Source organism: Panulirus ornatus, chromosome 12, assembly GCF_036320965.1.
Source record: "Panulirus ornatus isolate Po-2019 chromosome 12, ASM3632096v1, whole genome shotgun sequence".
Lineage (NCBI taxonomy): Eukaryota > Metazoa > Arthropoda > Malacostraca > Decapoda > Palinuridae > Panulirus > Panulirus ornatus.
Window position 1 is genome coordinate 56,982,927 of NC_092235.1, and position 12,902 is coordinate 56,995,828.

The 12,902-nt window shown below is 39.3% G+C and overlaps 1 protein-coding gene across 3 annotated transcripts in view; it reads left to right on the plus strand.

Moving 5' to 3' along the window:
* The window catches only part of LOC139752080 (sortilin-related receptor-like), a 269,696-nt gene that overhangs the window by 97,934 nt on the left and 158,860 nt on the right, over positions 1-12,902 (plus strand). For all 3 annotated transcript variants that reach the window (XM_071667935.1, XM_071667934.1, XM_071667936.1), the window contains exons 15-17: positions 1,780-1,855; positions 3,021-3,170; positions 11,859-12,055. In XM_071667935.1, coding sequence (XP_071524036.1) covers positions 1,780-1,855; positions 3,021-3,170; positions 11,859-12,055 — 423 coding nt within the window. The remainder of the gene's footprint in view (positions 1-1,779; positions 1,856-3,020; positions 3,171-11,858; positions 12,056-12,902) is intronic.

A 12,902-nucleotide genomic window follows, 5' to 3' on the forward strand; every position in this document is an offset into this window, starting at 1 on the left:
GACAAGTCCTCTTGATATTCTAGTGGTATCCTTTCTAGATTTCTCTCTAATTTCTTAAACCTCCTTTCCATTCCATCTCACTGGTGATGGAGCTATAATGTCTCCAATTATGAAAACACTATAGAAATTGCTGTTCAGTTCTTCTCATATCCTAACATCATCTTGTACAATATTTCCCCTTGGATCCCGTAGTCTAATTAGCTGTTCCTTAATGGACAACTGGCTCCTGGTAAATTTATGGAATAGTTTTGGATTTTCAGCTGCCTTTACTACAAAATTCTTTTCAAATTTCTTTCCCCCGCATTTTTTTTTATCATGCTATACTCATTCTGTGCTCTCTTTAACATGCTGAATGCTAGGTGGCTGGAATGCCTTCTATAGCTTCACCACTGCACATCTTGAAGCTCCAGTGCTTTATGACATTTTTTTATTTAAGCGTTCCTTCCTCTTTCTCACCATTTCCTCTGTATGTAAGGCTTGAAGTACCAATGTCTCAACTTCCTCACTGCAGATTTCACAGAACCTTTTAACACAGTCTTTGTTACCATAGAAATTATTGAGGTTTTTGTTGTTTCCATGATCATACGTCCTTTTTATTTTTTGTCTCGTTTCTGTTCTTTTGATGTTCTCTTTTACCTTATATTCAAACATGAGCAATACATGACACTTCTTCCTACTGGTGTATCATATATAATATTCTCAGTATCCATGCTAGTATGAATGAAGATCAGGTTTAGTAATGATGGTGTATCAGCCCCTCTCGTCCTAGTATGCTATGTGACACGCTTGTAAAAACTTTGTGTCTCCATAATTTCCTCTCCGTGAGTATCCAGTTCTCCCAGTTTATTTCTTTGTAATTGAAATGCCCCATTATGTTAGTTTACCATCTCCAAGAAGTGAGTGCTTCACTGCCTCATGCACCATCCTGATTGTTCCATCTTTGTTATTGTGAATTTGTATCGGTTTGTTGCAATTCTTTTATTCACACCTCTTACACATACATGAAATGCTTCCATTGCATCCAGGCCTGCCTCATTCATATGAAGTCTTCATCTGGAACATCTCTTCCTTTTACATTTTCTTTAATTTCATGCCTTCATCTCTTCCATGGTCTACCTCCTCTGCTTATGCATTCATCTGAACATTCCTAACATCCTTCTTCCCATCTCAGAACATTAATTTGATAACATTTACCATGTTGAAATGATAAATGATTTTCTTGGCTTGGAATAATTGCATTGTGGTACATTGTCTTACTTTGAAGAATTGTGTGATGCTTATGTCATGAGTTTGTAGATAGAGCTACTTTTGGTAGCAGAAAAGCTTTGGAAGACCTCTTTGCTAAGATACATCGCTTCTGTGCCAACTCTCTTGGTTAACTCTCAGTTCATTATTTGTATGAATTGGATGAAAACATTCTAACTTTATTAGGCATGATGAGCAGCAAGTTTTCTACGTATGGAATGCAGATCATCAAATGCCATCAGTCTCATTAATGAGACCAATGACATTTGATGATCTGTGTTCTATACTGGAGAAAACTTGCTGCTCATCATGCCTAATGAGGTTAGAATGGTGCTAGCCTATCCCCTCTAGCAGTTATTTTTTTTCTGAATGAGTGTTTCTTGTCTGAAAGTGAGACATCCAAGAATACATTCATTGAATGTAGTGATCTGTGTTGTCAACAAGTAGAATGTAATGGTATTTGTGTAGTAAACAAAACAGATAGTGATCCTGGTTTTGAAAGGATTTCCACCAAAACATGAACTGACTTTTCAGGTACCTGTTCATAACAGATTGGTCAGAGTCTTCACCAAAAGTGGCTCGTGCTTATCTTGATGGAAGCAATTTAATGGTAAGTTTATTTTTTTATGTTTATCCAATAGCAAGAGTTAAGATGATTATTATTGGTAAAGAACTTCATTAGGAGGTAATGGTTGATAAGCAGCCATCAACCAGGAAGGTAATTTACTGGTACTACCCACTTGGGTATAGTGATGGTTGTATAGTGAGCCAGCACTTTATTGCATGTCAAGTTGCACTCCTCTGACCCAGGTATCTATCTTTTCATTCTGCCTCTTCCACATGTGGACTGCTGGCATTCTGTCCACAAATATAGCACTGTGTGCTAGCCCTGCGTTTTGGCAAAATGGTAGGAGCAATAGGTAGAAATGGTTGGAACATTAGGCAGGAGCTTTAGGTAGAAACATTAAATAGAAGTAGAAGGTAGGAACATTAGGAAGTAGCTTTAGATAAAAGTAATAGGATGGAACATGTGGCAGGAACATTAGGTAGAAGTATTTGGTAGGAACATTAATTAGGAGCCTCTGAAAATACCGCGCTAGAGTTGTCGTCTGCCAGTGGTCTATTAGGGTGAGGCATGAGGCACTAAAAGCTGAGAAGCGGCCCTGTAGATCACCATTTTTGGAGACTCATTTACTGTGACCTACCCCTTGAGGGCATGGACATCTGTCATAGATAGATAGATACATAGATAGATAGATGAATAGATAGATATGTAGAAGAACCTCATTGCCGTTACTTATTTTTAAGGTAAAGGTATTGCCACAGACAAGAACTTGAAATTCTTAATTGAACAAATTCAGAAAGATTCAATAATGCTCTAAGGAAAGAATGAACTAAAATGAATTTCAACCCTCCTTACTCTTGTCTTGCACAAATCTTCCATGTGTGAAAATGTTTAGTAACCATAGTTACATCACTTAACCTGGATGCACTTCCCCATTTACTTCAACTTGTCACTCAACTACCATATAATCTGAATCAAATAAATTGAATGTATAAAGTTCTTGGATGAACTTTTTCCATTGAGAATACTGCTGATTGGTTATTCTTTTTTATGTTGAGTAGTGTAAGAACTTAAGAAGAGTCGCTTGTGTGCAAAATTTATATTTTGTATTTTATCTTTCATTTTCAATTGTATATCTGTGGAGAATATGCTTTGTATTATCTTTTTTAGTTCTTCTACGAGTATATGTTCCATCATTATGTTTCTACAGACTTTATTTGGTGTTGGCGTTGTTGGTTGGCCCAATGGCATCACTGTTGACTTCCAGACAGAGCGGATCTTCTTTGCAGATGCCAAGTTAGATTATATTGCTTCAGCAGATCTAGATGGACAGCACATGAGAAAGATCATCAGTAACAGTGTAAGTGATTGCAGTGAACTGTTAATTATGATGTTGAATTTTTCAGTATTATACTTTTAGTGGAAGGTAAGAAGTTGTACATTGCTTTTTTGCTCTTTTGGACTTGGAGTAAGTGTTTGACTGAGTTGAGTGGAATGTTTTATGGGGTATGTTAAAATATATAGGGCAGTGGGACAACTGTTGGATGGTGTGAAAGTCTTCTTTTAGGAGCAAATGCATGTGTAGGAGTGGATAGAGAGTTTAACAAAATTTTCGGTATACATGTGGATGTGAGGCAGGGCTGTATGATGTCATTGGTTTTTTTTCTTTATGGATGGGGTTGTTAGGGAGGTAAATGCAAGAGTTTTGGAAAGAGGGGCAAGTATGAAGTCTGTTGGGGATGAGAGAGCTTGGGAAGTGAGTCAGTTGTTGTTCGCTGATGATACAGCGCTGGTGGCTGATTCATGTGAGAAACTGCAGAAGCTGGTGACTGAGTTTGGTAAAGTGTGTGGAAGAAGAAAGTTAAGAGTAAATGTGAATAAGAGCAAGGTTATTAGGTACAGTAGGGTTGAGGGTCAAGTCAATTGGGAGGTGAGTTTGAATGGAGAAAAACTGGAGGAAGTGAAGTGTTTTAGATATCTGGGAGTGGATCTGGCAGCGGATGGAACCATGGAAGCGGAAGTGGATCATAGGGTGGGGGAGGGGGCGAAAATTCTGGGGGCCTTGAAGAATGTGTGGAAGTCGAGAACATTATGTCGGAAAGCAAAAATGGGTATGTTTGAAGGAATAGTGGTTCCAACAATGTTGTATGGTTGTGAGGCGTGGGCTATGGATAGAGTTGTGCGCCGGAGGATGGATGTGCTGGAAATGAGATGTTTGAGGACATTGTGTGGTGTGAGGTGGTTTGATCGAGTGAGTAACGTAAGGGTAAGAGAGATGTGTGGAAATAAAAAGAGCGTGGTTGAGAGAGCAGAAGAGGGTGTTTTGAAGTGGTTTGGGCACATGGAGAGAATGAGTGAGGAAAGATTGACCAAGAGGATATATGTGTCGGAGGTGGAGGGAACGAGGAGAAGAGGGAGACCAAATTGGAGGTGGAAAGATGGAGTGAAAAAGATTTTGTTTGATCGGGGCCTGAACATGCAGGAGGGTGAAAGGAGGGCAAGGAATAGAGTGAATTGGAGCGATGTGGTATACCGGGGTTGACGTGCTGTCAGTGGATTGAATCAAGGCATGTGAAGCGTCTGGGGTAAACCATGGAAAGCTGTGTAGGTATGTATATTTGCGTGTGTGGACGTATGTATATACATGTGTATGGGGGGGGGGGTTGGGCCATTTCTTTCATCTGTTTCCTTGCGCTACCTCGCAAACGCGGGAGACAGCGACAAAGTATAATAAAAAGATAAAATATAATATTGATGAAGTGATAAGAGAGATGAAAGCAAAACTAGAGAAAAGGGGTGTAGAGACAGAGTGTGGTGGGGAGATATAGTTGCTAGTGACATGCCTGTTTGCAGATGATACTGTGTTGTTTGCTGAGAGTAAAGAGGAGTTACATAATGTTATAACTGTAATTACATATTTTCAGTGTACGGGGAGGGAGTTTTACACTCCTTGGGCCCCATCTCTTGAATGCCCCCTACCACCCTGCAACCATGCATGGTGTTTGCATTAATCATGTCCTTAGTCAGTCTGTTTCAGTTGCCCACCACTCATTCTATAAAAGTACTTCTTTACAACAGTATTTACATGTTTCTTACTTAATTTCATTTTGTGTCCCTAGTTCCTCTATCCTTACATCTCTCAAAGTACATTCCTTTGTTGTCTTTGTTGCTCTGTTTGATAGACTTAAAAGGTGTAGCTTAAAAGTTGTAGTCATGTTCATCACTCTTCCCTTTCCTCGTAGTTTAGCTTTCTTAATGTTGGTACCATACTTGTTGCCCTCTTTTGTACCTTCTCTGAGTTCTCTGTGATGACCAAACCAGAGAAGCCTATTCTAGTTTTGGCTTTTTTGTAGGATATGAATAGCTTGCTAGATATTTCTTTATCCTTGTACTGGAAAGCTGTTGTGGTGTTTGCCAGCATACAGTTTATTTTCTTAGCTAATATCCTAATATTTGACTCAGGCGACGGTTGGGACAATGTCTGCTTCCATGTCCATCTCACACATGTAATCTTGAAGCTTATTTCCTGCCTGGTAATAATCATATCAAGGCCTTCTTTTCCTTTGTCCAATCCTTGGTCCTTAACATTTGATAGGGTTAAATTTCATTAACCATGTTTCAGACCATATTGGAGTCTTATTAGGTTCTCTTGTAGGCCGATGCACTCCTCTTCACTTTCCACTTCCCTCATGACTTTTACATCATCTGCAAATATATTCAGGTAGAATTCTATACCTTCAGGTAAGTCATTAGTGTCAAATCAAGAAGAATATGGTCCCGTACCTGAATCCCGTGGCACTCCACTGGTCACTGCAACCCTTAAGAAAAAGTTTCTGTGACATGTGTCCTTTGTTCTTTGCCATTGATATAATCTTCTATCCAAGGAAGGAGTTTCTCCCTTATTCCTGCTTGGTGATTCAGCTTCATAATTAGTATCCTGTGTGGTTCAGAGTCAAATGTCTTCTGTCAATCCAGGTACAGAGAATCTACCCAGCCTTCCCTTTTGTAAATATCTTGTAAAACCCTAAGAGGTTAGTTACACATGTCTTCCTATCCCTAGAACCATGCTGTCTCTCACTTAGGAAATTTCTCCTCAGCAGAAAGTCATCCACTTGTTTTCTAATAATCTTATCCAGAACCTTACACACCAAACTCGTGAGTGAGATTGGCGTGTAGTTCTTATGTAAAGGTACAATGTTTGCCCCTTTTCTTTCCCGTAGCACCATGCCTCTCACTAGTGACATTTTGAACTGTAATTCAAGTGGTCTATCAATTGTATCTGCACACCCATATAACTAATATGTTGAAATTTCATCTAGACCAGAAGCTTTGTATGGTTCAAGTCCTTTCAGTATTCTGTTAATATCTTTTCTAGATATCTCTGTGATTTCCAAAACCTCCTTCCCATTCATAGTCATTGGTGTTGGAGGTATAGTCTTCGACAATGAAAACTCTTTAGAACTTACTCATCAGTTCATCACATATTCTGATATCATCCTGTAGAGTACTTCAAAGGGAATACAATAGCTTGATTAGCTGCTCCTTAATGGACAGTTGGCTCCTGATAGATTCACTTGATTGTTTTGGATTTTTAGCTGCATTGTTCACAATATTCTTTTCAAAGTTTCTTTGTACCTCTTTTCTTATCATGCTGTACTCATTCCAAGCTCTCTTTTACCATATCAGTGCTTGCTGGGTAGAATGCCATCTTTATCTTCACCACTGACATCTCAAAGCTGCTTTGCTGTATGATGTCTTGTTGAACCAGTCCTTTCCATTTTTTTTTTTACCATTCCTTCTTTATTTGAGACTTAAGGTACCCTTGGCTCTACTCCTCACAGAACCTTTCAACACATTACCCTGGCTTCTGGCTACTGAATTTCATTTCTCAGTTACATTACCATAGAAATTATTGAGGCGTATGTAGTTTCCACGATTATATCTCCTCTTTATTTTCTGTCTCATCTTCACCCTTTTAATGTCCTCTTTTACCATGTATTCAAACTTAAGCATTACATGATTACTTCTTTCTGTTGTATTTTATATAATGTTTTCAGTATTCATGCTAGTTTGCGTGAAGATCAAATTCACTAAGATGGTGCATCTGCCCTCTCTTCTTAGTCTGCTCCATGACATCCTGGTGCATGAAATTTTCTTGTATGTAGTATAAAACCTTGTGTCTCAGTGACTCCCTATCACCATGAAAATCAAATTCCCTCATCTTTGTCTGTATAACTGAAATTTCCATTATCATTAGTTTACCATATCTAAGAATTGAGTGTTTCACTGCTTCATGTATGAATCTGATTGTTCCTTCATTGTTTTTTTCATATTAAACTTAACTGCCGTTTCCCACACTTGCGAGGTAGTGCAGGGAAACAGACGAGGAATGGCCCAACCCACCCACATACACATGTATATACATAAATGCCCTCACATGCACACATACATATATACATACATACATACATACATACATACATACATACATACATACATACATAGTTCAGTGTATGCATACATAAACATGCACAGACATATTTTGATATGATAAACTTTTATTTTTCTGTTTGATATCTAAAAACTGTGCCATGTCCTTAATAAAAGATCTCTCATATTGGTCTCTCTTAATTTGTGTTTGGAACTGTTCTTATTATCTGCTGATGCATTATTTTTTCTTTGTAATTATATCTACATCCATGATCTACTCCTCTGTGCCACTCAGTTAAATGGCAGTTAAAGTTAACAGGCCATATATTATTGGGTCAGTTTCTCAGCTCCCTGCAAAATTTCTCAACTTTTGTTAAAGTTATACAAGTCATTTGATTTTTATGATTGTCTGTAGTTTGCTAGGGTTGTAGTGATTATTTTTGGGATCCTCACTATAATTAGTTCTCATATATCATGACTTGTCTATATTGTCTGTTTTCCTTCCAGCTTATTAAGGACATGTGTTGCTACACCTTCTTGTTTGAATTTGATTCTTTGTCATCTCTGAGTGTTTCAGATTGTTACTTGCTTACATCATCTTTTGCTTTTTATATAGCCAAGTATCTGACATATTGATACGGATTGTATTGTTATCCTTTCTGTACTTATTGATGTAATTCACTATGGCTCTAGGGTTGTTATTTAGTATATCTTAAGGAATAGTGGTTCCAACAAAGTTACATGGTTGTGAGGCATGGGCTATAGATAGGTTTGTGCAGAGGAGGGTGGATGTGTTGGAAATGAGATGTTTGAGGACAATATGTGGTGTGAGGTGGTTTGACCGAGTGGGTAATGAAAGGGTGAGAGAGGTGTGTGGTAATAGGGAGAGTGTGGTTGAGAGAGCAGAGGAGGATGTATTGAAATGGTTTGGTCACATGGAGAGAATGAGTGAGGAAAGATTGACAAAGAGGATATATGTGTCAGAGGTGGAGGGAGCGAGGAGAAGTGTGAGACCAAATTGGAGGTGGAAGGATGGAGTGAAAAAGATTTTGAGTAATTGGGGCCTGAACATACAGGAGGGTGAAAGGCGTGCAAGGAATAAAGTGAATTGGAATGATGTGGTATACTGGGGTCGATGTATGGTCAGTGGATTGAACCAGGGTATGTGAAGTGTCTGGAGTAAACCATGGAAAGTTATATATATATATATATTTTTTTTTTGCCGCTGTCTCCCGCGTTTGCGAGGTAGCGCAAGGAAACAGACGAAAGAAATGGCCCAACCCACCCCCATACACATGTATATACATACGTCCACATACGCAAATATACATACCTACACAGCTTTCCATGGTTTACCCCAGACGCTTCACATGCCCTGATTCAATCCACTGACAGCACGTCAACCCCGGTATACCACATCGATCCAATTCACTCTATTCCTTGCCCTCCTTTCACCCTCCTGCATGTTCAGGCCCTGATCACACAAAATCTTTTTCACTCCATCTTTCCACCTCCAATTTGGTCTCCCACTTCTCCTCGTTCCCTCCACCTCCGACACATATATCCTCTTGGTCAATCTTTCCTCACTCATTCTCTCCATGTGCCCAAACCATTTCAAAACACCCTCTTCTGCTCTCTCAACCACGCTCTTTTTATTTCCACACATCTCTCTTACCCTTTCGTTACTTACTCGATCAAACCACCTCACACCACACATTGTCCTCAAACATCTCATTTCCAGCACATCCATCCTCCTGCGCACAACTCTATCCATAGCCCACGCCTTGCAGCCATACAACATTGTTGGAACCACTATTCCTTCAAACATACCCATTTTTGCTTTCCGAGATAATGTTCTCGACTTCCACACATTCTTCAAGGCTCCCAGAATTTTCGCCCCCTCCCCCACCCTATGATCCACTTCCGCTTCCATGGTTCCATCCGCTGCCTGATCCACTCCCAGATATCTAAAACACTTTACTTCCTCCAGTTTTTCTCCATTCAAACTTACCTCCCAATTGACTTGACCCTCACCCCTACTGTACCTAATTACCTTGCTCTTATTCACATTTACTCTTAACTTTCTTCTTTCACACACTTTACCAAACTCAGTCACCAGCTTCTGCAGTTTCTCACATGAATCAGCCACCAACGCTGTATCATCAGCGAACAACAACTGACTCACTTCCCAAGCTCTCTCATCCCCAACAGACTTCATACTTGCCCCTCTTCAGTGTTGTAAATGGAAATGGTGAAGAGCTTGTAGATTTATGTGCTGAAAAAGGACTGGTGATTGAGAATACCTGGTTTGAAAAGAGAGATATACATAAGATATACATATATATATGTATATATATACATATATACATATATACATATGGTTTCAGAAGTGGTAGAGGATGTGTGGATCAGGTGTTTGCTTTGAAGAATGTATGTGAGAAATACTTAGAAAAGCAAATGGATTTGTATGTAGCATTTATGGATCTGGAGAAGCCATATGATAGAGTTGATAGAGATGCTCTGTGGAAGGTATTAAGAATATATGGTGTGGGAGGCAAGTTGTTAGAAGCAGTGAAAAGTTTGTATCGAGGATGTAAGGCATGTGTACGTGTAGGAAGAGAGGAAAGTGATTGGTTCTCAGTGAATGTAGGTTTGCGGCAGGGGTGTGTGATGTCTCCATGGTTGTTTAATTTGTTTATGGATGGGGTTGTTAGGGAGGTGAATGCAAGAGTTTTGGAAAGAGGGGCAAGTATGAAGTCTGTTGGGGATGAGAGAGCTTGGGAAGTGAGTCAGTTGTTGTTCACTGATGATACAGCGCTGGTGGCTGATTCATGTGAGAAACTGCAGAAGCTGGTGACTGAGTTTGGTAAAGTGTGTGAAAGAAGAAAGTTAAGAGTAAATGTGAATAAGAGCAAGGTTATTAGGTACAGTAGGGTTGAGGGTCAAGTCAATTGGGAGGTGAGTTTGAATGGAGAAAAACTGGAGGAAGTGAAGTGTTTTCGATATCTGGGAGTGGATCTGGCAGCGGATGGAAACATGGAAGCGGAAGTGGATCATAGGGTGGGGGAGGGGGCGAAAATTCTGGGGGCCTTGAAGAATGTTTGGAAGTCGAGAACATTATGTCGGAAAGCAAAAATGGGTATGTTTGAAGGAATAGTGGTTCCAACAATGTTGTATGGTTGCGAGGCGTGGACTATGGATAGAGTTGTGCGCAGGAGGATGGATGTGCTAGAAATGAGATATTTGAGGACAATATGTGGTGTGAGGTGGTTTGATCGAGGAAGTAACATAAGGGTAAGAGAGATGTGTGGAAATAAAAAGAGCGTGGTTGAGAGAGCAGAAGAGGGTGTTTTGAAATGGTTTGGTCACATGGAGAGAATGAGTGAGGAAAGATTGACCAAGAGGATATATGTGTCGGAGGTGGAGGGAACGAGGAGAAGAGGGAGACCAAATTGGAGGTGGAAAGATGGAGTGAAAAAGATTTTGTGTGATCGGGGCCTTGAACATGCAGGAGGGTGAAAGGAGGGCAAGGAATAGAGTGAATTGGAGTGATGTGGTATACCGGGGTTGACGTGCTGTCAGTGGATTGAATCAAGGCATGTGAAGCGTCTGGGGTAAACCATGGAAAGCTGTGTAGGTATGTATATTTGCGTGTGTGGACGTATGTATATACATGTGTATGGGGGTGGGTTGGGCCATTTCTTTCGTCTGTTTCCTTGCGCTACCTCACAAATGCGGGAGACAGCAAAAAAAAAAAAAGAAAAAAAAGATATACATATGTAAGTAGGAGAGATGGCCAGAGAGCATTATTGGATTACGTGTTAATTGATAGGTGCACGAAAGAGAGACTTTTGGATGTTAATGTGCTGAGAGGTGTAAAGTTGAATAAGAAAAATAAAAAGTGATTCCTCATGTAACATCACCGAGGATTATTCCAGATTTGTTTAAAATCTGGGGAAAGTTTTTGGCACAACTCTTGTAATTACCTATTTTTGATTATACTTTTTGTAGTGCATGGGGGGGAGTTTTGCCCATCTCTTGAATATTCTCTCCTGTCGTGCAGCTTAGATTTATATATTATGTCTGCAATATCCACATCCTCGGTCATTTTATTTCAATCATCTGTCTCTTGTATACTGCGAAAGTAATTCTTTACAACTTTCTCATTGAATTTCTTGCTTGATTTCATTTTATATCCTCTGTTTGCTCTATCCCAACACCACTGTTCACTGCGTATTAGTGAATTTGATGCTTGTTAACATTAAAACTCTTTAGCTGAATTGTACTAACCTTCGTGCAGTGTGTTAATACAAGGGTTATCCTATATCGTACAAAAATTAGTTATTACAGAATGCAAATTGGAATACATTTTGAAAAATGGGTGCTTGAAGGTGATTATTGAATGTACAAGGTATACAAATTCTTTCTTTTTAAATTATTTGATATACAAGATTTATAAGTTCTTTGCAAATTATTTGATACTTTTTTTACATTATACCAAAGCATTATTTGTACCTAGTTAAGACAGCTAGATTATTACACATACAGGTATATGCATAGGTACCATAGATTTGAGTAAAATTCTTATGAATTGTTGCCTGAATGAATTTTGTTGCAGGACAAGGTGATGCAACCCTTTGCTGTAGGAATATACAAGTCAACACTCTTCTGGGATGATTGGAGTGTGTTCCAGGTGATGCAGGCTGACAAAGAATTTGGATGGGGAATTGCTCCCATTGCAAATTATACAAGAAAGGGTCTTGTTGATCTTAAGGTGTTTGGTCATTGGTCACAGCAGGGCTCCAATAGTTGTGGGTAAGTAAAAAGGAGAGTGAAATTAGAAATATGTTTAGGATTTTTCAACTCTCCTCTTTCCAGCTTCCATATATATTGAAACTGTTCATATGAGTGATGCAGGAAGCTAGCGATGAAGGCTCAAGCTGGTTGAGATTGCGTAGAAAACCATAAAGTGGTCATATGACAGGTACCAAATTAATGATCATACCATGGTAACTCTCAATCTCCATGACTCCTCTCCATCTAAATCTTTCCACCTTTGTTATATAAAGCCTCTTAGTCATTCAATCTTTGCTCATCCTCTTCATATGCCCACACCATTACATCATAACCTGGTCAGCTCTGTCATACTTCATTTAATGCCACACTTCTCTTACATTGTCATTCCTTATGCTACTGCACCTCTTGTACAGTGCAATTCCTTACATGATCCACCAAGCTCACTTCACATATTCTCTTCTGGAATAGCATTTTCAACACATTCATCCTCTTCCTTCCTTATATGTTGAAGGCCCTAGACCCACATGAATGTAATACTTCTCAGACTGTTCTAATACTTTCAAGCATATCTACCTTTGGTCAAACAGACTCTGACCTCTCCTTCCATATCCTCCCTGATAAACCAAGGATCTTTGCCCTCCCTCTCCCAACCTGTAATTCATTCATTTTCAGTAACCCATACATGGCCATGTCCATTTTAGGTACTTTTAACACCCCACTTCCCTAAGTTCTCCCCATTCTAATTTACATTCAAATAATTCTGTCTCATATGCTGATGCATCTCATTACCTTAGTTTTTTTCACATTTTCTTTAAACTTTCTCTATTCATACACTCTCCCAAGGTCTGTCAACAGGAAGCCTATG